The 26,814-nt window shown below is 36.6% G+C and overlaps 1 protein-coding gene across 3 annotated transcripts in view; it reads right to left on the bottom strand.

Moving 5' to 3' along the window:
- The window catches only part of NEDD4 (NEDD4 E3 ubiquitin protein ligase), a 133,097-nt gene that overhangs the window by 85,977 nt on the left and 20,306 nt on the right, over positions 1-26,814 (bottom strand). For 2 of the 3 annotated variants that reach the window (XM_030318123.1, XM_030318124.1), the window contains exons 3-4: positions 22,508-22,586; positions 22,367-22,405 (exon numbers count right to left, since the gene is read on the bottom strand). In XM_030318123.1, coding sequence (XP_030173983.1) covers positions 22,367-22,405; positions 22,508-22,586 — 118 coding nt within the window. The remainder of the gene's footprint in view (positions 1-22,366; positions 22,406-22,507; positions 22,587-26,814) is intronic. The other variant, XM_030318125.1, reaches the window with a different exon arrangement.

Raw genomic sequence — 26,814 nt, 5'->3', positions numbered from 1 at the left:
GAAAAAAATTTTTTAATTTTAATTTCAGTATAGTTAACATACAGTGTTACATTAGTTTCATATGTAAAATATAGTGATTTGACAATTCTATACATTACTCACTGCTTATCACTATAAGGGTACTTTAAATCCCTTTCACCTCTTTCACCCATATTCTCACCCACCCTCCCTCTGGTAACCATAAGTTCTCTATATTTCAGAGTCTGTTTTTATTTTTTCAACTAATATCTTATTTTTTAATTTTTTAAAATTTTAATTTAAATTTTAGTTAACATGCAGTGCGATATTAGTTTCAGGAGTAGAATTCAGTGATTAATCACTTACATACAATACCCAGTGCTTATCATAAGTGCCTTCCTAGGACCAATCACCCATCTAGCCCATCAACTACCCACCTCCCTCTATCAACCCTCAGTTTGTTCTCTATCTTTAACAGTCTCAAAAGTCTGTTTTTCTGTTTTCTTTTTTTTCTTTGTTCATTTGTTTTGTTTCTTAAATTCCACCTATGAGTGAAATCATATGGTATTTGTCTTTCTCTGACCCATTTATTTCACTTTGCATTATACTGTCTGGCTCCCTCCATGTTGTTGCAAATGGCAAGGTTTCATTCTTTTTTATGGCTGAGTAATATTCCATTACACACACACACACACACACACACACACACACACACACACCCCACATCTTCTTTATCCATTCCACTATTGATTGACACTTGGGTTGCTTCCATATTTTGGCTACTGTAAATATGCTGCAGTAATCACAAGGGTTCATATATCTTTTAGAACTAATGTCTTTCATATTCTTTGGGTAAATACCCAGTAGTGAAATTACTGGGTCATATGGTAATTCTATTTTTACTTTGAGGAAACTCTATACTGTTTTCTCCAGAGGCTGCACCAGTGTGCACTCCCACCAACAGTGTACGAGGGTTCCTTTTTCTCCACATCCTCATCAACACTTGTTTCTTGTGTTGTTGATTTTAGTCATTCTGATAGGTGTGAGATGATATCTCATTGTGGTTTTGATTGGTGTTTTCCTGATGATTAGTGATGTTGAGCATCTTTTCCTGTGTCTGTTGGCCACAGCCTGATGACTTTTGATCTACAGATACTGTGTCATCATCACCTAGATCAAAATATCAAATGCTCCATTGTACTGTATGTATTGTTTTCTCTATAAACACCCAGGGACAAAGAGGCCAACCTACTGGCAGTCATTTGATGGGGCTTCTGGGAGAGTTCTTTAAATAGGGCTGACTCAGCTAGGAGAGATGTCCCTTTTGCCCTTTGCATTTCTCTTCCTGTCTTGGTTAGGACAGCTGACTCTCTTATAATCACACTGTGACCATGGAGCAACTACGGGGATGGGAACCCCAATCAAGGGTGAGACACCATGGGAATAGGAAAGTAGTGTAAGACAATAATCTTTTCTAAGATGTAGAAGAATTTGGGGAGAAGATGAAACTTGAGCTGAAATTTCAATGTTGGGAAGAATTTGCATAAGAAAATATAGAGAACATTCACAGCAAAGAGATCACATTAAGAAAGACATGGAGGCAGAATGAGCATGCTCTAAGGAAATCAAACTGATAAGAACATTTTTGTATTATAAAATGGCAGTGGTGCCTGCCATGACAGGCACCTGTTAAGCGTACAACTCTTGGTTTCAGCTCAGATCATGATCTCATGGTTCATGTGGTTGAGCCCTATGTTGGGCTCTGCGTTGGCAGTGCAGAGCCTGCTTGAGATTCTCTCTCTCTCCCTCTCTCTCTGCCCCTCCCCTGTTCATGTTCTCTCTCTCTCTCTCTCTCTCTCTCTCTCTCTCTCTCTCTTAAAAAAATAAATAAACTTAAAAGAAAGTGGCAAAAAATTTTGATTATTTAGGCTAGAGCCAGGCTGAGGGCACCGAAATACAAAAAAAGGAGTTAGGACTTAATTGGTAGGAAAGAAAATGAAGCTTTTAAAAGAAAAATGATATGATGTAGGCCATACATAAATACTATTTTGTCAGTGATACACAAAATAAATTGGGCTGAAGAGAAACCCTGTGGGAACTGTTGCTCCTATGACTCAAGCATGAAGTGTATATGAGAGCTTTGCCTGAGACAGTCCCAGTGAGAGTAGGAAGGGAGAAAGGCCATGACAAACATTTTGAGGAAGAAAAATCAAAAGTCTCAGTGTCTATCAAAGTAAAGGTGGATAATGTAGATGTCTGAGGAATATTGCTAAAAAAATAGGTATCAGGTCTGATCTAATCAGACCTCTGCTGTCCTGGTTTGGCATTTAATTAATTGCTACCTAACAGAATTCTCTAATCTCACTATCTTATCTTTTTAATTTCTCTTTCCTATATAACTGGAATGACCTACCTAAAAGACTGGTTAAGCTATTTTTACTGCCCTACTCAAAAGGTGTTCCCAATAGCCTAAAGAATGAAATCCAAATGACTGAGCATGGAATGATCCCTCATGATCTGAGCCCAATGAGCCTCTCCAGCCACTTCTACAACCGTCCCTCTGCTGATAGATATAGATATAGCAGTAAACAGAGCAGAAGAAGCTGAAAACTCAAAACAATGCAGAAGGTTGAAGCAAGAGGGCAATTGCCCCAGTGAGACCATGTTTGAATAGTACTTTACCCTCCGGATGTTATACACACAGACACACACACTTATCACACAGTTTCTCTTTGTGCCTGATTTCAGTTATAGGTTTTGCAAAAATGCAACCACCAGTTTTAATATACAAAACTTACATGGGAACTAAAAATGTAACATGTAATTGTTGAGTGTTTATGCCTTTTATGTACAGAAGCAGTAGGTGATTTTTTTCTATTCTATCACTGTTAAGTATGATTAGGTTATCAGATATCACAGATGTATACACAGAAAAACTGTCCCTGAAAGAAAAAGAAACGATTTAGGAAACAAAAAGAAAACACTTAAAAAAATGTAAGTAGAAATGTTTGGGAAAGTTTTGCATCCATAAAGCAAAAATAGGATACTAGAAAAAGGGAACAACTAGAGAACAAAGAGGTGTTGGAAGTAAAAATGACTGTTGAGGGGCACCTGGGTGGTTCAGTCGGTTGGGTGTCCAATTCTTGATTTTGGCTCAGGTCATGATCTCTCAAGTTGTGGGATCCAGCCCCAATGACAGTGCAGAGCCTGCTTAGGATTCTCTCTCCCCTCCCTTATCCCTGTCCCTCCCCTGCTCTCCCCCCACCCCCCGCCAAAATAAATAAACAATATGCTCTAAAAATGACTGTTGAATTCAAATATAAGCAACCTAAGGTACATTTGAAAAAATCTCTCAAAATGTAGAACAAAAAGCTAAGTTAAGGAAAGTAGGAGAGAAAATAAAAAAGTGGATTATTTGAATCCTCTTTCAATGAAATAATTACATTCTAACGCCCTAAAGTAGAAACTGAGAAAACTATGTGTGGGTCAAGTCCAGCCAGCCACCTGCTTCTTTTTGTTTTTTAAATAGCCTATAAGAATTTTTAAAATATTTAAAATGGTTATATTTTAAATGGATATATAAGTAGCTTCATAATACTCTCAATTTTTGCCTCTAGGCCCATAAACCTAAAATATTTATTTACTATATGTCTCTTAAAAAAAAAGTTTGCAGGGGCGCCTGGGTGGCGCAGTCGGTTAAGCTCCGACTTCAGCCAGGTCACGATCTCGCGGTCCGTGAGTTCGAGCCCCGTGTCGGGCTCTGGGCTGATGGCTCGGAGCCTGGAGCCTGTTTCCGATTCTGTGTCTCCCTCTCTCTCTGCCCCTCCCCCGGTCATGCTCTGTCTCTCTCCGTCCCAAAAATAAATAAAAACGTTGAAAAAAAAAGTTTGCAGACCTGTTTCCTAAGACATTCACTGTATGTTATCTATTAATTTCTCTCCTATATAACTAGTAAGGTACTGGATAAGACCATCCTTGAAAGGTATGAGAAAACACTCAAACCATTTCCTGTGTTCTTTGGTTCACATGAGGAATTCTGGTTGAGAAAGAATTAGTCCAGGTGACTCTACAACAAACCAGTTGGAATACCCAAAATAACAATACAGAGAGAATAAAACTATTAAAGAAATTATTTACATAAACATTTTCAGAGCTGAAGGGAAACAGGAGTCTTTAATTTGAAATGCTTACCAAAGGCCCAGCACAATAATGGATTTTTAAAGCTGTACATACAAGACATATCACTGTGAAATTTTAAAACACTGGATAAAGATAATTGTCAAATGTTTCACAGAAAAAGAACCACCACCAAAGGAACTAGAATCAGACTTTTCAACAGCAACACGCTGCTCAACGATGTTATCATGAAGCCATGCCCTCAAGTTTCTAAGGAAAAATTATTTTCAACCTAGAATCCCATGAGGCGCCAAACTATCAGCCAAACATAAGTTGGCTGTTTACTCATCTGTCATAGCTTGAAGTCAGATTGGGACATGGATGTGCAGGCAATTCAGCAATATGGGAATAATGGCCAGAATAACAAACAACAGTTAAAAAGTGGTTCCTCCTGGGAAGCAGGGATAGGGTGAAGGAAGTTGGGGCTCTAGAGTCTACCACTTTCCATTATAGCCCCTTTATACGATCTCATTTTAAAGCTATGTGTGACTTCTTTGATGAGATCGTGTTTTTAATTTATTAAAAAAAGGAGTAAAGCTATGGTCACAAAAACTAGTTTATAGGGTCATATTTTGGGAAGGGTAAAAGCAGGAGAGACAAAAATTAAAATGCTGATGATAGATTTTTTGAAAATCAAAAATAAGCATGTAGGTCTACAAATACATAAAACAGTAGACAGAAAAATTTGGCAGAAGAGTAGCCAAATTTTTTCAAAGAACAACAAAGGTATTGATAAGTATCAATTTACTCTACAGGGTTCATAAAGAATCTGAAGTAATGTTCCTGGAAATTCTACAAGTAGATGCAGGAAAAAAACAATGCACATACATTTTTAAAACGTAGCTTTATTAAGATATATTTCATATACCATACAATTGACCCATTGAAAATGTACAATTTAATGGTTTTCAGTATTTTCATAGTGTACAACTACTATCACAATTTTAGAACATTTTCATCACCCCAAAAAGTAAACCTCATGCCCTTTAGCAGTCACCCCTAACTTTCCCTCCACTACCCCAGTCTCAGGCAACCTCCAATCTATTTTCTGTCTCTATAAATTTGCCTATTCTAGACAGTTCATATAAATGGAATCACATAATATGTGATCTTTCTTAATTGGTTTCTTGCTGCTTTTTCGAGGTTCACTAATTTCGTAGCATGTTATCAGTACCTCATTTCTTTTTACAGCTGCAAAATATCCCATTGCATGCATATACCCCATTTTGTGTATCCATTCATCTGTTGATGGACATTTGAGCTGTTTCGACTTTTTGTCTATAATGATTAATGATGCTATGAACATTCATGTGCAAGTTTTTGTGTGGACATATGATATTAGTACACCTTAAAATAAAACTGTGTAGGGGTGCCTGGCTGGCTCAGTCGGTTAAGCATCCGTCTCTTGATTTCAGCTCAGGTCATGATCTCAAGGTTTGTGGGTTTGAGCCCCACATCAGGCTCTGTGGTGGCAGTGTGGAGCCTGCTTGGGATTCCCTCTCTGCCCCTCCCCCACTGACTCTGGCGCTCTCTCTCTCTCTCTCAAAACAAATAAATAAAAAAATGTTTTAAAAGAACACTGTTAAATGAATTAGATATTTTTTATAAGCATACAGCATTATATAAATAGAAAGTATCTTGGCATTTTTATTTATGTGTTTTATGTCTCTCTACTTTCTCTATATAGCAATTTTCATCAACAAATATAAAAATAAACTATAAATACATAGCTATGGGAGGGCATCTAAACACTAAAAAAGATACATAGTGAACAATAAATCATTCTCTTATCCTTGTCCTACTCTCAGAGAAAACACAGCACTTTCTTAGGTCTTTCCAGAAGTATTTTATGCAAATACCAGCATATGAGAAAGCAATTTTTTGTTTCCGTTTTAACACAAATAGGTGTATCATGCACACAGTGTTCTGTGCCTTAGCTCCTTCATTTAGCATATTTTGAAACAATGCCTTATTAATACATATACATCTGTTTCTTTTTAAATATCTGATGAGGGTTTTATTGTGTGGCTGTACCATAATTTACTTAGTACTTTAGGGTGTCCTCTATTTCTTCCTAGCTAACAGGATTCTGATTTTATTCAAATAGTGGATGACAATGTGTGTCAGGCATAGATGGTCACTCCCCATCCCCAGGGCCTGCATGCTAATTCTTCTAAGCCTCGTGGTAATTCCATTCTCCTTACCAAAGACTGGGTTAGAAATACATATATGAGACAATTGTAGCCCATGAGATGAGAATCAAAGTTCCAGGGGGAGCTTTTTTGAAAAGGGTACTTCACTTTTTTAAGAGACACATGTTGGAAAACTCTCTCCATTTTCTATCTACAGACATGATCGTGTGAGGCTATGATGTTTGGAGCTGCTGCAAGCTTTCCTGGACAGAAAGCTAAGAGAATCTCAGAGAGGCTGGGTCACACATGACTGTCCAAATGCTGCAGTCACCCCCATTCCTCTATGTATGATCCTTATTATTAGAGATAATAAACGTGCATATTGTTTAAGCCAATATTAGTTGTTACTTCAAGTATGTTACTTGACCCCCCAAAGCATCCTAAATGGTACACTTCTGCAGAGAGAAGGAGACTTCCCTAATATCTCCCTGACATTATTCCCTAAATTCCCTAATATCTCCCTGGTATTCACTCCCTAGCTTCTGGTGTTTTCCCTTTCATAATGCTCAGTACACTGGCAATTATTTTGAGAAGGATGTTCATAGGAGTCCACAGTAGACAGTGAGCTTTGTTGAGGGTAGGGACTGTGGTCATCTCATTAGCAAGCATCAGCAAAGTGCCTGGAAACAAATATAGAAAACTATCACACCAATTTTTTGTGTGTATGTAGAGGTGAGGAGTATAAATATATGCATAAAAATACATAGGAAACAATACAGGAAGATCGCACAGTGGTGGTTTTATGGTGGTTAAATTACAGCTGATAGTTATTTCTCTCAAAATATATATATAATACAGGGGTGCCTGGGTGGCTCAGTTGGTTAAGCATCTGACTTCAGCTCAGGGTTCATGGGTTTGAGCCCCGCATCAGGCTTTGCACTGACAATGTGGAGCCTGCTTCAGATTCTCTCTCCCTCTCTCCCTGGCCCTAGCCCATTCACTCACACACTGTCTCTCAAATTATATAAACTTTAAAATATATATAATACATATTATATATAAATATAAATAATGATACAGAAAATATTTATAATTGCTTCATTTGTCAGAATTTCCAGAACCAGAGTCTCTACTAGGCAGATAGATAAAAGGAAAATTTTACTACTTTGAAAGGCAACTTTGACAAACAAGTAACATGCTCATAAAAGGGCTCCTCAGACTCAAACAAACACAGAGTTCACCCAGGGGTGGCGGAGTATGCACAACAGAAAGAACCTGTGTTCCCACATGTTGAGATCTATATTTTCCTACAGAACACATGCATGAACATATACATATTACGTAAATACAGTTGGCCCTTGAACAACATGGGAGTTAGGGGTGCATTTGAAAATCTGCATATAACTTTTGACTCCCTCAAAACTCAATTACTAAGAGCTTACTGTTGACCAGAAGGCTTATGGGTGACACAAACATAAATCAAGTTAATAAATGTGCTTATTGTTTTTTGTGTACCTTGTATTATACACTGTATTCTTATAATAACGCAAGCTGTAGGAAAGAAAATGTTATTAAGAAAATTGCAAGGAAGGGAAATACATTTATAGTACTGTGCCACATTTAAAAAAAAAATCCACACATAAGTGGACCCACAGTTCAAACTCATGCTGTTCAAGGGTCAACTGTATAATATGATGAGTATGACTACTAAGGATACAAACGAAGCACCATGGGAATATGAGGAATGGAGTGAGCTGTCTTTTCAGATGCTCATCCACTATGCTCATACAATGTGTACATTGTTACCTTACTTGCCTGATGTTTTTCCCTCCTGTAACCTGCCTCCCTAGTCTCATCTGAGCAACTGTAAGTGCAGGTTTCACTATAATTTGCTATTAAGCACTAATTTCAATTTGGAGTCTTTCCTGTTTGTTGATCTACTAATAACAATTCTCCACAAAAGCTTTCTTTGAACCTCATATTTTCTCAAAGATGTAAAGGTTCCCTTCAACGTCTGACCAAAATTTCCATTGGTTAAATGCCAAATAACCAAGTTTTGACTGTATTTATATTATCTCAATAAATATTTTATGTGAATACATTCAATTGAAAATATTTTGTGCTATGTATAATGATATAAATGACAAAGAGAAAAACAATGGACCACACATAATAATGTCCTTTCGACAGAAAATACTAAATCACCATGTGTTGTCAGTTCTATTCTAGCTGTGATGAATCAGCATTCATCTATACAGATTTTTCTGGTCGTTCTTACAATATATTTGCAAAGTTCTGTTGGAAATAAATGTGCAGCCTATGGTCCCAGAGTAAAGTAATGCTGGCTGGGACATTTGGTAATAGTGAAATTCTAGTAAAAGAAACAATGAGTACAAGACAGGAAGGTCCTAAGCCTGCTCTATCATTTACAAATAGTCTTCTTTTTTATTTTTGTGTTAACATCTCTAATTCAAAAGTAGTACCGACTTTCAAGCATTCTTTCTAATGCTGGCTCTGATATATTTTTGGCTTTTAAAGAAGTTTTCCATTTGCGCTAAGTTAAAATTATTGCCATAAAGTTGTTCATATTACATATTATTATTATTATTATTACTATCTATAGGATACTCCTTTCATTCTTGATAATGGTCATTTGAACTTCTCTTATTTGAGCTAGCTGTAGTATATCAATTTTATTAATCTTTTCAAAGAAGCATGTTTGGTTTCATTTATTTTCTTGACTTTTTATCCATTTTCTAGTTCATTGATTCCCATTCTTATTTCCTTCCCTATATTTTGTTTTCTAAGATAGAAACTTAGATCACTGGTTTTAAGTCTTTCTTCTTTTGTATATAAGCACTTAAAGGTGTAAATTTGTCTCTAAGCACTGAATGTGCTCATCTCATATTTTGATAATGTTTTGATTTAATAATCAAGTTAAAATGTTTTGTAATTTTCCTTATGATTTCCTTGTTGATCCATGGCTTATTTAAAATTATGTTGCTTAATTTCCAAATTATTTGCGGATTCCTCAGGTATATTTGTATCACTGAATTCTATTTTCAGAGACATGTTGAATCTTAAGTCTGTTAAATGTATTCAGACTTGTTTTATGGCCCAATATATAGTCTACCTTAGTGAATGTTCCATAGGCATATAAAAAGAATATATATTCTTCAGGTATTAGATGTAGTCTTCCATACATGCTAAATTGGTTGACTGATAGGTTGTTCAAATTGTTTATGTATTTACTAACATTTTTGTCTAGTTTATCACTATTGAGAGAAGAGTGATGAAATCTCCAACTATTCTGAATTTATTTCCCTATGTCTTTCAATTTTTGCTTTATAATTTTGAAGCTCCTTTATCAGACATCTTTTCTTGATGAATAAGCCCTTTTATGATTATGAAATGTCCAATGTCCCTGTTTATCTCTAGGAATACTTTTCATCCTGAAGTCTACTTACCTAATGTTAATACAGCCATATGAGGATTTTTTTTTTTGGCTTGGTGTTTGAATGGTGTATCTTTTTCTGTACTTTTACTTTTAATGTGTCTTTATACTCAAAGAGTGACTCCTATTAAGAGTCTATGGTTGAACCTTGCTTTTTTTTTTTTTTTTGGCACTTATTGATATGGTTGACTTTACGACCATCGTCTTTCTATTTCTATTTTTCCTTCATTCCTCTTTTCTTCCCTTTTCTCTTTTTAAAAAATTATTAATCAAGTATTTCTTGGTATTTCATTTTTTTCCTTTATTGGAGTTTTACCTATATGTTTCCATTTTAATTTTTTAGTGGCTGCTCTGAGGATGACAATATGAATCCTTAAACATCATAACTCTAATGGCCAGAGATGAGCTACTTGGATCTCTTTCAAGAGAACCTGCATTGCTGATTGACAGCTCCCAAGTGACCACGCACCTTTGAATCTACCCATTGTTTTCTCCCTGCCTACTCCCAAAGACTGGGCACAGCAGGGATTTAGAGCCTGGCCATTCATGCCCAACACAGGATTTCTCTAACAATCTTTCCTGGGAAACTCTCTGGCAGCTTGGATAAGACTTTCTCAGAACTGTGCTGCAATGCGGGGCTCTTCTTACCAATCCTTTTCCCCCTCCTTGCACAAGTGTTAGGGCTGCATCATGATCAGAAGGCTCTTCCCATATGTGTGTCCTCCCTCTTTAAGCTTCACATGTGCTTCCCCCCAAAACCTCTTGCGTATCTACTCTCATCTGAGTGTCTGTTTCTTAGAGGACCTAAACCAACACAGATGGTATGGGTGGTAGGGTTTTAGGACCAGCTCACACTTACCTAATGGCAAGGAGCTCCCCATCCTGAGAAGAATGTGGGACACATAAAGTCACTGGCATAAGGCAGTGGCTCAATACCTAAAGACTTCTTCAGTGGTGTGCTGGGGAAATGCCCTGGCTAAAATTCAGCTTAAACTGAGTCCACTGGTTCTGTGATCCACCCAATAGTCATTTTCCTTGTTTTCAAATGTAAAATTGGGACTGACATACTGGAACTTGGATCCCCTCACCACCACTACCACCAGAGTGAATCCATGGGCTTGTGGGATAAGAGCTATCAAAGTGAGAAGGCGAAGTGGAAGCCTCTGAAACTGTCCTCCCTCTGGTCAAAGTAATAAATCTAAAACAACATTGAATAGATACGACAACAAAAACACAAACAGCAAAAGAAAAAATAAACTGAACATCCTCAAAATAAAAAGCTTTTGTGCTTTAAATAATACCATCAATAAAATCAAAACACACAACCCACAGGAGAAAAATTTTGCAAATCGTGTATTTGACAAGGGACTTGTATCTGAAAATACAAAGAAACTGACAACTCAATAACAAAAAGACAAATAATCCAATTATAAAATGGGCAAAGAATATAAACAAACATTTCTCCAAAGAAGATATATAATGGCCAAAAAGCTCATGAAAAGATGCTCAAACATCATTGGTCATCACAGAAATGCAAATGAAAACCATGAGATACCATTTTACACCCACTAGGGGGGCTAACATAAAAAGATAATAACAAGTGTTGTTGGGCACCTGAGTGGATCAGTCAGTTAAGAGTCTGACTTTTGATTTTGGTTCAAGATTTCACAGTCATGAGATAGAGCCCTGCATCAGGCTCTATGCTGGGCATAGAGCCTGCTTGAGATTCTCTCTCTCTCTCTCTCTCTCTCTCTCTCTCCTCTCTCTCTCTCTCTCTCTCCCTGTGCCCTTCCCCCATGAACATACAGACATGCACTCTTTTTCTCTCTCTAAAAAAAAAAAAAAGATAATAACAAGTGTTATCAAGGATGCGGAGAAATCAAAATTCATACTCAAAACTCATACACTGTTGGTGGGCATGTAAAGAGGTACAGCCACGTGGAAAACAGTTTGGCAATTCCTCATGTGATCCAGCAATCCTACTCCTAGGTATATACCTTCAAATGAAAATATATGTCCACACGTTATTCTTAACAGTTAAAAAGTAGAAACAACCTAGATGTCCATCAACTGATGCATGGATAAATAAAGTGTGGTTATCCATACAGGGGAATATTATTTGGCAATTTCAAAAATGAAGTACTGATGCACACTATAACATGGTTAAAACTTGGAAACCACGTATTGTATGAAACCATTTACATGAAATGGCTCAAAGAGGCAAATCTAAGAGACAGAAAGTAGGTTGGTGGTTGCCTGGGAAGAAGGGCAGGTGTTGGAAAAAAATGGGAGTGACAGCTAGTGGGCATGGGATTTCTTTTTGGGCTAATGAAAATGTTCTAAAAATTGATTTTGTTGATGGCTGCACAACTTTTTGAATATACTAAAAACCACTGAATGGTATACTTTGAGGGGGTGAATTGTATGTTATGCGAATTATATCTTAATAAAAGCTGCTTTTATAAAACAAAAATCTTGCAACCTGCTGTGAATATCAAAGATTAGTATCACTACTAAGGACCTAAATGATACATGGGTGGTTCCTATAATAGGGTCATTTAATTCTCCAGTCTGGTCCCTGCAGAATCCAGACAAACTTTGGAGAATGACTGTAGATGCAAACTCAACCAAGTTAATAGCCCCAGTCACCCGCTGGTTTCTGAGCACAAGAAGTCCAGAGTGCCCTGGCTACAACAGTAAACTGTGGTTTGATGGGACTCACTATGTCCCTTGGATTGAGTGTGCTTTCTTTTGGGAACTTGGACCTCTAACTTAGTAAAGTCCAGAGTTCTCTAGAACTCTCTAGAGCACATAATCCTTTAGTGGGTCTTTGGAAATGATGAGAAGTGGGGCCACTCCTGCTTCTACCCCTTTGTTCCTGGACCCATGTATACTTTCTATTGCAGACAGAGCATCATGTTGAAGTCTCTGCTTTAGTGAATAAACTGGCACCCCATCTTTGCAGACTATTGCCTGTGCCATCAGTAGGACATTCTAGTGTGCTATAAGGTTGCTTGCTTATGGATGACATCGCAGGTGATGTAACCAATGGATCCCATGGTCATGAGTTCATTCCTACATCTCTTTCTCTAGAAATTGAGTCCCCTGGAAGGATGAAATGTTATGTAGATTTCTATCCCTATAAAACATGCATTCTGTAAGCCCCCAGACACTTGTGCTGGCTGAGGTTCTGCAGACTGGAAAGGCAAACCCACACACAGAAGTAATTGGACAACAAATTACTGGCCCTTTCAAAATGGAAGGGGCCCAATTTAGTAAGCTTACCACAAAATGGCTATAGTCATGAAGGTTAATGGTTAGCAGTTTTATTTTCTTATAAAATATTCATTTGGTTTTGGGATCAGGGTAATTCTGACCTCATAAATGAATTGGGACATGTTCTCTCCACTATTTTTGATAAGACATTGTGTAGAATTAGAATTATTCATTCCTTAAATATGTGATAGAATTCAGCAGTGAAAACACTTGGGCCTTAAGTTTTCTTTCTTGGAAGGTTTTTAACTTCAAAAGCAATTTCTTTAAGAGTTGCAGAATTTTTCAGATAATTTATTTCTTCTTAAACTTTTGGTACTATGTATCTTTAAAGGAATTGGTCCATTCATCTAAGTTGCTGAATTTATGGGCACAGAATTCATAGTATCCCTTACTATCCATTTAATGTCTGTAGGTTCTGTGGCATCTTGATGAATTTACTGATTTTTATTTGTTATTGTTTTTTGGGCTATATCTATTACTTTCTAATGGTTGCACTAGGGATTACAATATACATACTTAACTTTTCATGGCCCACTTAAAGTTAGTATTAAGCCTCTTGACATAATATGTAGAAACCCTATAACAAAAAGGTTACTTTATCTTCACTCATTTATATTTTGGTTGTAATATGTATTATATCTACCTAAATTATAAACCCCACTAGTGTTTTAATTTTTCTTTTCAATAGTCATAAATATTTTAAAGAACTCAAGAGGGAAAGATAGTATAATAACCAATACTTATTCTACTGCTTCTTCATTTCTGAAGTAAAATTTACATCTGATATAATTTACCTTCAACCTAAGTAATTTCCTTTAGCATTTTCTTTAGAGTATGTCTATTGGCAGTAAATTCTCTTATTTTTCCTCAGCTTAGAATACCTTTATTACACTATCATTCCTGAGGGATATTTTTGTTAGATATAGAATTATGAGTTGACTGTTGTTTCTTCCTTGCAACCTTAATTATGCCGTTTCATCATAGTTTTTGAAGAAAAATATTTAGCTTTTTAAGTCATTATACCTCTATGCATAATGTACCATTTTCCCTGTTTTCAAATTTTCTTCATTATCTTTGGTTCCAGCAACTTGATTATGATGTGTCTGAGTATGGTTTTCTTTGCATAAACTCTCTTTGGGTTTTGCTGAACTTCTTTAGACTATAAATGCATTTCTTTCACTAAATTTGGAAATTTTGGTAGTTATTTCTTCAAATATTTTTTTCTACCAATGCCTTTTTCTTCTTCTTCGAAGACTTCAATGACCCAAATATTAGGCTCTTTTAATATTGTTTATAGGTCCCTAAGACTCTATTAAATTTTTTAATCTTTATTTTCTGTTCTTCAGATTAGATCATTTCTACTGCTTATCTTCAAGTTCACTAATTCTTTTCACTGTTATCTTCATTCTGCTACTGAACTCATTCAATGATTTTTTAAATTTCAGATTTTATATTCTTAAGTTCTAATATTTCTATTTCATTCATTTTTAGTTTTTAATACGTGAGAATATCTATTTTCCCATTCATTTCAAGAGTGTTTACCTTCATATAATGGAGCATAATTATAACGATTATAATAGCTGCTTTAATATAATACAGCTGTTTTACTGGTAATTCCAATATCTGCATCATCTTGGTATTGGCACTTGTTGATTGTCTCTCCTCTTGAGAACTGGTCATATTGTTGAGGTTCATTGTACGTAAAATAATTTTAGATGCTCTTTTTCAGCATTTATTCAATGTTTATTGATTTGAATTATGTTGTTTGTGTTCAAACTTAAATATCCATTTGGTAGTGCAAAATAGGCTCATTTTTTTAATGGTAACTTCATATTTTTTAATACTATATTTACTTTTTAATTTACATCCAAGTTAGTTAGCATGTAGCACAAGAATGATTTGCAGAGTGGATTCTTTAATGCTCCTTATCCATTTAGCCCATCCCCTCCTCCCACAACCCCTCCAGCAACCCTTTTCTCTATATTTAAGAGTCTCTTATGTTTTGTCCCCCTCCTTGTTTTTATATTATTTTTGCTTCCCTTCCCTTATGTTCATCTGTTTTGTATCTTAAATTCCTCTTATGAGTGAGACATATATTTGTCTGACTAATTTCACTTAGCATAATACCCTCTAGTTCCATCCATGTAATTGCAAATGGCAAGATTTCATTCTTTTTGATTGCTGAGTAACACTCCATTGTGTGTGTGTGTGTGTGTGTGTGTGTGTGTGTGTGTGTTATATCTTCTTTATCCATTCATCCATCGATGGATATTTGGGCTCTTCCCATACTTTGGCTATTGTCAATAGCGCTGCTATAAACATTGGGGTGCATGTGCCCCTTCAAAACAGCACACCTGTATCCCTTGGATAAATACCTAGTAGTGCAATTGCTGTATTGTAGGGCAGTTCTATTTTTAACTTTTTGAGGAACCTCCATACTGTTTTCCAGAGTGGCTGCACCAGTTTGCATTCCCATCAGCAGTGAAAAAGAGATCCTCTTTCTCCATGTCCTTGCCAACATCTGTTGTTGCCTGAGTTGTCCATGTTAGTCATTCTGAGCGGTGTGAGGTGGTATTTCATTGTGGTTTTGATTTGTATTTCCATGATGATGAGTGATGTAGAGCATGTTTTCATCTGTCAGTCTTGTTCCTGACTTTAGGGGTAAGCTCTCAGTTTTTCCCCATTGAGGATTATATTAGTGGTGGGTCTTTCATATATGGCTTTTATGATCTCGAGGTATGATCCTTCTATCCCTACTTTCTTGAGGGTTTTTATCAAGAAAGGATGCTGTATTTTGCCAAACGCCTTCTGTTCATCTATTGAGAGGATCATGTGATGTATCACATTGATGTGACATACCACAGTGATTGTTTTGCAGATATTGAACCAGCCCTGTATGTCACATATAAATCCAATTGGTCATAGTGAATAATTTTTTTAATGTATTGTTGGATCATGTTTGCTAGTTATCTTGTTGAGGAATTTTGCATCCATGTCCATCAGTGAAATTGGTCTGTAGTTCTCCTTTTAGTGGGGTCTTTGTCTGGTTTTGGAATCAAGATAAAGCTGGCTTCATAGAAAGAGTGTGGAAGTTTTCTTTCCATTTCTATTTTTTTGTTACAGCTTCAAGAGAATAGGTGTTAACTCTTATTTAAATGTTTGGTAGAATTCCCCTGGAAAGCCATCGGGCCCTGGCCTCTTGTTTCTTGGCAGATTTTTGATTACTAATTCGATTTCTTTACTGGTTATGGATCTGTTCAAATTTTCTATTTCTTCCATTTCAGTTTCTATAGTTTATATGTTTCTAGGAATTTGTCTATTGCTTCCAAATTGCCCATTTTATTGGCATATAATTGTTCGTAATATTCTCTTATTACTGTTTATATTTCTGCAGTGTTGGCTGTGATTTCGCCTCTTTCATTCTTGATTTTATTTATTTGGGTCTTTTCCTTTTTCTTTTTGACCAAACTGGCTAGAGGTTTATCAATTTTGTTAATTCTTTCAAAAAACCAGCTGCTGGTTTCATTGATCTGTTCTACTATTTTTTGGCTTAAACAACATTGATTTCTGCTCTAATGTTTATTATTTCCTGTCTTCTTCTGTTTTTGGGTTTTATTGACTGTTGTTTTTCTAGCTCTTTAAGGTGTAAGATTAGGCTGTGTATCTGAGATCTTTCTTCCTTCTTCAGGAAGGCCTGGATTGCTATATACTTTCCTCTTATGACCACCTTTGATGCATCCCAGAAGTTTGGGGCTGTGGTGTTATCATTTTCATTGGCTTCCATGGACTTTTTAATTTCCTCTTTAACTTCTTGGTTAGCCCATTCATTCTTCACTACGATGGTATTTAGTCTCCAAGTATTTATTATCTTTGCACATTTTTTCCTGTGGTTGATTTCAAGTTTCATAGTATCATGATCTGAAAATATGCACAGTATGATCTTGATCTTTTTGTACTTGTTGAGGACTGATTTGTGTCCCAGTATGTGATCTATTCTGGAGAACATTCCATATGCACTGGAGAAGAATATATATTCCGCTGCTTTAAGATGAAATGTTCTGAATATATCTGTTACGTCCATCTGATCCACTGTGTCATTCAAAGCCATTGTTTCCTTGTTGATTTTCTGTTTAGATAATCTCTCCATTGCTGTAAGTGGGGTGTTGAAGTCCCCTACTAGTATGGTATTATTATCAATGAGTATGTGTTTGTGATTAATTGATTTATATATTTGGGTGCTTCTACATTTGGAGCATAAATGTTTACAATTGTTAGATCTTCTTAGTGGATAGACCCCTTAATTATGATATAATGCCCTCTTCTTCTCTTATTACAGTCTTTATTTTAAAGTCTAGATTGTCTGAGATAAGTGTGGCTACTCCGGCTTTCTTTTCGTGACCATTGGCATAACAGATGGCTCTCCATCTCCTTAATTTCAATCTGAAGGTATCTTTAGGTCTAAAGTGGGTCTCTTTTAAACAGCATATAGATGGATCTTGTTTTCTTATCCATTCTGTTACTCTATGTCTTTTGATTGGAGCACTGAGTCCATTGACGTTTAGAATGAGTACTGAAAAATAGGAATTCATTGCCATTATGTTGCCTGTAGAGTTGGAATTTCTGGTGGTGCCCTCTGGTCCTTTCTAGTCTTTGTTGCTTTTGGTCCTTTTGGTTTTGTTTTTGTTGTTGTTTGTTTGCTTGTTTGTTTTTGCCTTTTCTCCCCTCAGAGAGTCCCCCTTAAAATTTCTTGCAGGGCTGGTTTAGTGGTCACAAACTCCTTTAATTTTTGTTTGTCTGGGAAACTTTTTATCTCTCCTTCTATTTTGAATGACAGCCTTGCTGGATAAAGAATTCTTGGCTGCATATTTTTCCAATTCAGCACATTGACTATATCCTGCCACTCCCTTCTGGCCTGCCAAGTTTCTGTGGATAAGTCTGCTGTGAACCTGATCTGTCTTCCCTTGTAGGTTAAGGACTCTTTTTCCTTGCTGCTTTCATGATTCTTTCCTTGCGTGAGTATTTTGTGAATTTAACTATGATATGCCTTGTTGATGGTCAGCTTTTGTTCAATCTAGTAGGAGTCCTCTGTGCTTCCTAGATTTTGGTGTCTGTGCCTTTCCCCAGGTTAGGATAGTTTTCCGCTATGATTTGCTCACATAACCCTTCTACCCCTTCCTCTCTTCCTCTTCTGGGACCCCTATGATTCTTATGCTGTTCCTTTTTAATGAGTCACTGAGTCCTCTAATTCTTAAATCATGCTCTTTTGCTTTAGTTTCCCTCTTTCTTTTCTGCTTCATTGTTCTCCATAAGTTTGTCCTCTATATCACTGATTGGCTGCTCTGTTTCATCCATCCTTGCCACCGGGACATTCATTCGAGATTGAAGCTCAGTTATATCATTTTTTATTTCATCCTGACTAGCTTTTACTTCTTTTATCTTCGCAGAAAGGGATTCTAATCTATTTTCAACTCCAGCTAGTATTCTTATTATCATGATTCTAAATTCTGGTTCAGATATCTTGCTTGCATCTGTGTTCATTGAACCCCTGGCTGTCATTTATTCCTGTTCTTTATTTTGGGGTGAATTCCTTCATTTTGTCATTTTGAAGGAAGAAAGGGAATTAATAAGGTAAAAAAATTAAAATAACAAAATTAAAAACAACACAAAAAAATCAAATAAAGGATGCTAGATCCTAGGTGTGTTTTGGTCTGGTTATTGAAAGGAGCTTGAGAGATTAGAGAAGAAAGGAAAAGATAAGAAAAGGAAAAAAAAGGAAAATAGGAAAAAAGAAAAAAAAGGAAAACGTTTGAAAATTTGAAAAAATGAATACAATGAAATGGAATAAAATGAAATGATGGAAGTAAAATAGAATTTGAAAAATTTACAAAAAAGTTAAAAATACAGGAAAAAATTTAAAAATATTTTTAATAAAAATGGAAAATAAAAATAAATTTTTTACTCTTTATTTATTCAAGAATAAGAAAAGAAAAAGAAAAAAAATTGAATAGATGGACCAGCGAACAGACTGAAATACAATTGAAATTACATCGATTTCTCCTAGAAGACAAACTATGAGGCAATTTATAGTCCATAAACTAAGCAAGCGGAGAGACTTGTGTTCCTGAAGCGTGAGGTTGGCCCAGTTGGGCAGGGCTTAGTGTAGCGGTTCCATTCTCCACTAGATGGCGCTGCGTAGCTCACAGGCGTGGATTGTTGTGTTGCATGTAGGGGTGTATGTGCATGCAGGGGATGGGAAAATGCTGTCACTAAGCTACCCAGTCTCTAGTGTCAGAGCTCTGTGCTCTCCCAACTGGCAATTGAGCACACCTCCTCTGTCTCTGGCTTCTGTCCACTCCCTGCTTTTACAATGTCCATGACCAAACAGTCAGGCTGCCAGGTGGCACCTCCCTCCTGAGTTTTATCCCAGATGTGACTGTGTTTCCCAACCCCTCACTTCTGAGGGACTGCAGCCTTGACCCGTTCTGACCCTCTGGGGTAGGGTCTCCCTAAGCAATGGCTCCCTACTCCCAGGAATGTTCGCGAGACTGTGCTGCTGCTGATGCCCAGAGACTGTGGCTGGGTGCTAGCCTGCCTCAGAAAAAGTTCACGTGATCGTGTAGCAGCAGTGTTTCAGGGATTATGGTAAATCACAACACACATCTAGGGCCAGGCTTCACTCTTAACATCCTTGTTCCAACACCAGTGAATGTGGCTGTTCTCCAGGGTCCACTGGTACCTTTGCCTGTGGGGTGGCCACACAGACTCTACCAAATGTCCTCCCAGCAAGGGAACCACCTCTCCCCTTGTGACCCAAGGACCCCTTGGACCTCACTCTCTGCTCCTGGGGATTTGCCCTTCCCACCAGAGCACCACTAGGTATTGGGCTATGTGGAGTTTCAGACTCTGCGCTCCCCGTTTATAGAGTTTCAATGAAATTTAAACCCTCTCCTTTCTCCTTTCTCCCTTTTTTATTCAGTCCCTTGCATACTCTTTCTTTTCTCTCCCACTGCTTTGGTGGGGGGATGCTTTCCCGTACTCTCTTCCTGTCTCTGTCCTCTCTTTGCAAACAAAAACAGTTCCCTGACCTCTGCAGCTCCCCTCTACCCCAGTTTACCTCTCTGTGCCACATACCTGCCAAGATCTGTGGTTCAGGTTGTGAAGATTGTTGTGTTAATCCTCAAATCAGTTTCCTAGGTGTGCAAGATGGTTTAGTGTTGATCTGGCTGCATTTCAGGGATGACAGACGCAAAAAAAACTTCCATGCTGTTCCCCATCTTGGCCTCTCCCCAGGTGCATTTTTAATATTATGTTGTGACACTCTGGATTCTGCTAAGATCCTTAATAGCTTTACAGTTGTTTATAGCATCAATGCCCTATTACCGCATCATGGCTAAAATTAGATGTGTCAATTTTTTTTAATTCTTGAAAAAAAATAATGAGATAAATATATCTCTAATGTGATAAATAATAAAAAGCTATTTTTAATGGAGAAAATCTAGATAAACTCTCACTAAAATTGGAAACAAGACAAATAAACATTCGTCCCTATTAGGGCCAAACATTATGACAAGTACAGGCCAATCATATTAGAAGGAAAAAAGAGTAAGAGGTCCAAAAATCTTCAATACATTGAAAACACATACATTTCTAAGAAAAACACAAAAAAATAAGTAAAATAATAGTAAAAGTGTAAATAAATAAAACACTCAACCACTTGAGAATGTTAAAATTCTCTCCTAAGCAATATTTGTGCCAGACAAGCAATCAAAACCAGAGGTTACCAAATCTGGAATTTATTCTGGTAAAGGTAAGCCAGAAATTTAGCTTCATTTTTCCCCATATGACTATCCAGCTGACTCAATACAATTTCCTCAAGAATCTAAAATTTCCAAACTTATTTAAAATGCTATTTTCATGCCATACTAAATAGGGTAAGGGAGATCTCCTTCTCTAAACAAGAAAAACCAGAAGCACTCTAGTTGGTGCTGTTGGCTGGATTTTCAGTAACAGCTTCTCAGACATTTGCTTCAGCAATTTTTTTCCTTCCAATTCACTTTATTAAAACAAGACTAAACAAATAAAAAATCTTCAAATGTGGAATACAGAAGAGTGACTTCTGTTTTCCTGACCAAAGTCTGGTGTGGCACCATAACAGCCTGCAGACAGGCTAGTGTTTGAGGAATGGTCAGCTACAGTCGACCATTGTTGATAGCATTAAGTAGGATGAGACTAGATGAATGTGGCAACATGGGGGTCAGTGGTGACCTTAGTAAGAGCAGTTTTATTCCAACGATGCAGGTGTGAGTTAGGTTAGAGTAGGTTAAAGAATGCATTAGAGAAGTAGACGTGATGGGGACAGCTCTTACAATGCAACTCTTATAAGAACATTGGTTATTTAAGTGAACAAAGAAATTTAAGTCCACAACTAAAGGGGAATATGAGGCAAGGCAGGACATTTTAAGGATGGAATGTACAAATGGGAATGATCCAGCAGAGAAGGGGAGATTACTGATATGCATCTCTACCATTACTCGGAGGGTATTGATTCTGGAATCAGCAATCTGACAAATAGGTACAAAGAAGCATTGTCAATTTGAGGACCCTCCTGAGGAGTCTGGAATAACTGCTGATTTGGAGTTTGCTCTTGTGGTATAGGGAGGAAGGGTGAGGGGGACGACAGGTATGTGAATGAAGGGTATATGAAAAGAAATGCATCTATTTATTGATAGGCCCTCACCATCTCTACTCCAGATCAGTCTATTTAATAAGTGACTGTGGAGACACAAATGTTGAATGATCTTTAGGGGAAAACACCAAAATCTGCTACATTTGAATAAGACTATCATATAGACTTTAACCCAGAATTAAAGTGGAATAAGATAGGGACACCTGGGTTGCTCTATCAGTTAAATGTCCAACTCTTGATTTCAGCTCAGGTCATGATCTCATGGTCTGTAAGATTGAACCCCATGTTGGGCTCCATGCTGACAGCACGGAGCCTGCTTGGGATTTTCTTCCTCTCTCTCTGCCCCTCTCCCACTCATGCGTGCTCTCTCTCATGCTCTCAAAACAAACAAACAAACAAACAAACTTTTAAAAAAGTAGAATAAGATAATTCCAGGTTTATAATCATCTTTTACCTCTTTGTTACCTTACATACATGTTTTTTTATAAGATAAATGGTTCTAGGACCATGTCATCATGGGAATACCGAGCTTTAACACTTTTTAAATTTTTAAAAATCTAGACAAATTATTATAAGATACATATGTATTATTATAAGATACATTTCATATGATAAATAATAATATCATTCTAATCTATTGAAACCAATTTTTTGCTGTTTTACTGAAATAAAATTCATACTTACTCTGAATAGTATTTCTTCATTCCATTTTGGATTCAAAGTCTAAAAGACAATAAACAGAGTATAACTATTTTTTAAATATTTTTGTCATATAAAAATAAAGCAAAGTATATTAAAATGTTTTTGAATATTGCTACGTCTAACCTTTTTAATGGTTTTCGTTTGCACACTTGTAAAAATTCCATTCATTGGGTCATACAATGTCACTCTCACATATGGATCACTGTTAAAATAAAAAACATATATATAATTGTTGCTTATTCCCAAACTCAGATTTCTCAACCTATAAAAATCACAGATTTTTCCTTGTTAGCAATTTCTACAATTATTTCCTACTGTTAAAGGGAGGGTTCCTTGGCAAGAGTAGGTAATTATAGTAATTTCTGCATCTTGTTGAAAAGCTAAAGTACTGTGTTAGTGAAATAGACAAAGAATTGGAAAGAAACCTTTTAATCCAATTTAGTGATTTCCAACCTATTTCGATTTTTCAAATTTTGTTCAATTTTTATTACGTTCTTTCTTCTTTGGGGTTAAGATGGTTAATTTGATTCTTAAGACTAGCTTTGCAAGACCTCAGGTTGTTCCAAGTTATCTCAAGGGTGTAAACTGTTTTTACAAAATAAGACAAAGTGCTTTCAGTTCAAAATAATTATGTGTCATGTAACCCCTTCTACAAAGTGACATGGAAAAGAAAAATCTTGTGATACATAAGTTTGCAAAACAAAAGACTGTACACTTTACCTGCCCCTGGTCAAATTCCTCCCATTTCCTTTGGGGATCCCAAGTACTCATGATTCTCCACCACCAACTCCCCCTCCAATTTCCTCATACAACCTTACCTCTTACTTTGACAAAAATCAAAGCCATCAGACCACTCCCAAGACCCCGGTATTTATCAGAACTCATCCTTACCCCTAACCTCAGTGATTCAGGTGTTGTGCCCCTATTTGAGGTCAATTCCTCTTTGTACATGTTCTAACCACCTGCTCTGGAAACTTCTATCATCTATTTTCATTTCTCCCTTTTGTATCTTCAGCTTTTCTTTTCACCTATGTTTTTCTAGTCACATAATTATGTTTTTAAACCACCTCCCCCCCCTTAACTCTTCCTCCTTCCTCCAGTAAAGTGATCTAGATTGTCTTTCCTCCCACCTCAAACTTTCTAGGAAAATAATCTGTAATAATAATAATGACTAATATTTACATAGCAAGTACTCTATGCCAGGTACCATTCTAAGCAGTTTACGTATATTAACTCTTAGAATCCTTATAACTGCCTATGAGGTAGGTATGATTATTGTTTTTATTTTGTACAGAGAGATAGTTCAAATCATAGCAGATCATACAGCTACTAAGTGCAAGAGTGAGAACTGACACTCAAGCACCTGGCTTCAGAGGCCATGTTCTTAGCTACTCTAGCCCACCACCTCCCTTTCTTCATTTCCTCAACCCCCACTGCTCTTCAAAGTCTTAGAATCTGGTTGCCACCTCTTTCTTTCTAACCCATCCCTCTGAAAATGCTAAAATCACCAATTTTGCTAAAACAATCAACACTCTCCAGGCACTGATTTTGCTGGTCCTCTCTTTATTTAATACTACTGATTAGTTTCTCTTTGAAACTAATCTCATTTGCTTTCATGACACAACTCCCTTTTGGTTGTCCTTATACTATCCTAATTGTTCTCTCTCGGTTGCTTTCTTAGGCTCCGCTCCTACTACCTGCCAGTTAAACACTGAAATTCCCTTAAGTATTGCCCTTGGTCCTTTATTCTCTCTACCTTTTCCCTTCACAATCTCATCCATGGTTTTAACAACTAACTGTGTATTCTCAAATATAAACGTTAAACGTAAATGTAAATATAAGTATATATCCTCAATATCACCACCCAGCTAGACCCTGCCACCTGGCTGTTTCTCAGTTGATCTTCCCTCCCCCCTCCCCCCCCTTTTTTTTTTTTTTGCCTTTTTCCACGTTATTTATTCACAGTCACAGAGCGACATGAAGGGAATAAACCAATTAGGAGTTTTTTGGAGAGAATGGGGTATGGGTGGAAGGGTGGGACTTAAACAGAAAATAATCTTATACACAGCTAGATAGAAGATTTACAGATATCTTTTTAAAAAATAGTATTCTCTGAGGGTAATGGAGTAAGATAAAATCATCATGAACAAAATAAATTAGCAACTTCTTATTACTGCATAACCGAAAACAAAAGTCTTAGGAAATGATTTGCAGTTTCTGTCATGATTTACAGATACTTATGTGATATATATTTCCAACATGGAAAAATAAAGACTAACACTGAGTAGTAGATTACCACAATGCAGAGGGAACTTGAACACATGAAAAGAGCTGCCATCTGGTAGCAAAAATATATTTACGCTGATATTAGTATCAAGATTAAAGACACTCAAATAAGTTATGCCAATACAGCAGAACTATTATTCCTAACATCATAAGAACAATTTCTTATTACTCCTACTCATAACTAAAAAGTCTAAGAGCTCTGCCCAATTTTCAATTGGCTGTTCTATCATATTATTTTTAAATTGTAAAAGATCTTTATATATATTGTGAATTAAAGGGTTCTATCAGATACAGGTTTTGAAAATATTTCCTCCCCATCTGTGGCTTGCCTTTTCCTTAATTGTGTCTCTCAAACAACAAGAGTTTTTAATTCTGATCAAGTCCATTTCAACACTTTCCTTCATGTTTCATACTTTTTGAGTCCCGTTCAAGAAATCTTTGTGTACCCCAGTAGAGCACAGAGTTTCTCGTATGTGTCCTCGCAGAAGTTTTATAATTTTAGCTCTTATTTTCTATATAATGTGTGATAAAGAACAAGGTTCATTTTGTGCCATACAGATAACCCACTGTTCCAGTACCATGTAATGAAAAGACTAACCTCCTTTTGAATTACCTTAATACTTTTTGTCGAAAAGCAATCAGCCATGTGTGTATGTGTGCACGCGCATATGTGTGTGTGCATTTCTATATTCTTTCTTCTATTCCGTTGAACAATTTACTTATTCTTATGCCAATGCCACTCTGTTCTGATTACTGTAGCTAGATAGTCAGGCTTGAAATTAGGTAGCATAACTTCTCCAATTTTGCTCTTTTATGAAGTTGTTTTGGTTTACTCTATGTCCTTTGACTTTCCATAAAAATAATAGAATCAATTTACCAATTTCTTTAAAAGATCTTTCTGTGGGGGAACCTGGGTGGCTTAGTTGGTTAAGCATCTGACTCTTGATTTCAGCTCAGGTCATGATCTCACGGGGTCATGAGTTCAAGCCTCACATCAGGCTCCACACTGTTAGTGCAGAGCCTGCATGGGATTCTCTCTCTCCCCCTCTCTCTGCCCCTCCCCAACTCCATCTCTCCCTTTCTCCCTCTCTCTCAAAATAAATAAATAAACTTAAAGAAAAAATCTGGCTATGTTTAAAAAAAGAAAGAAAAAGAAAAGATCGTGCTGGGATTTTGACTGGGATTATGCCAAATCTACTCAATTTGAAGAGAGCTAAAACTCTAACAATAGCGAATCTTCCAATCCATGAACACAGCACATTTATCCATTGATTTAGATCTTTGATTTCCCTCAACAATGTTTTACTGGTTTTTAAAAAAAAAAATTTTTAAGGTTTATTTATTTCTGAAAGAGAGACAGAGAGAGCACAGGAGCAAGCGGGGGAGGGGCAGAGAGAGAGAGAGGAAGACAGTATCCAAACACACTCCAGGCTCTGAGCTGTCAGCACAGAGCCTGACGGGGGCTTGAACTTGTGAACTGTGAGATCATGATCTGAGCTGAGTCATACGCTTAACTGACTGAGCCACCCAGGCATCCCAATGTTTTATAGTTTTCGGTGTAAAGTTTGTACAGATCTTTTGTTAAAATTATTTCTAAGTTTTTATTTTTTATGCTATTGTAAATTGATATTTTTAAAATTTATTTTCCAATTGTTCATTGATAGGGTATAAAAATATAATCAATTTTGGTTCAATGAGTTTGTATCTTGTGGCCTTGTACCTTATTAGGTCTGGCAGCTTTTTTTTTTTTAGATTCTTTATGGCTTTCCATGTACATGATCATGTTGTCTACAAACAGACAATTTTCTTCCTTTTTAGTCTACATTACTTTTATTTCTTCTCTTTGCCATATTACACAGCTAGGACATCCAGTACAGTCTTGAACTGACTGTAAAAGGACAAAACCTTGCCTTATTCCTGAATTTAAGTAGAAAGCATTCAGACTGTCACCACTGAGTATGAAGTTAGCTATTGTTTGTTTTTTTGTTTTGCTTTTTTCCACAATAACCTTAAGCAGGTTTAGAACATTCCCATCTGTCCCTAGATTATTAAGAGTTTCTACCACGAAGAGGTGCTAATGATTTTTTCCTTTCATTGAAATGATCATATATTTTTCTTTTTTTCTATTAATATAATGAACTACC

The sequence above is a fragment of the Lynx canadensis genome, chromosome B3 (genome assembly GCF_007474595.2).
Source record: "Lynx canadensis isolate LIC74 chromosome B3, mLynCan4.pri.v2, whole genome shotgun sequence".
NCBI classification, from domain to species: Eukaryota; Metazoa; Chordata; class Mammalia; order Carnivora; family Felidae; genus Lynx; species Lynx canadensis.
The sequence above is the reverse complement of the archived record's forward strand: the minus strand, read 5'-3'. Positions and strand labels throughout refer to the sequence as shown.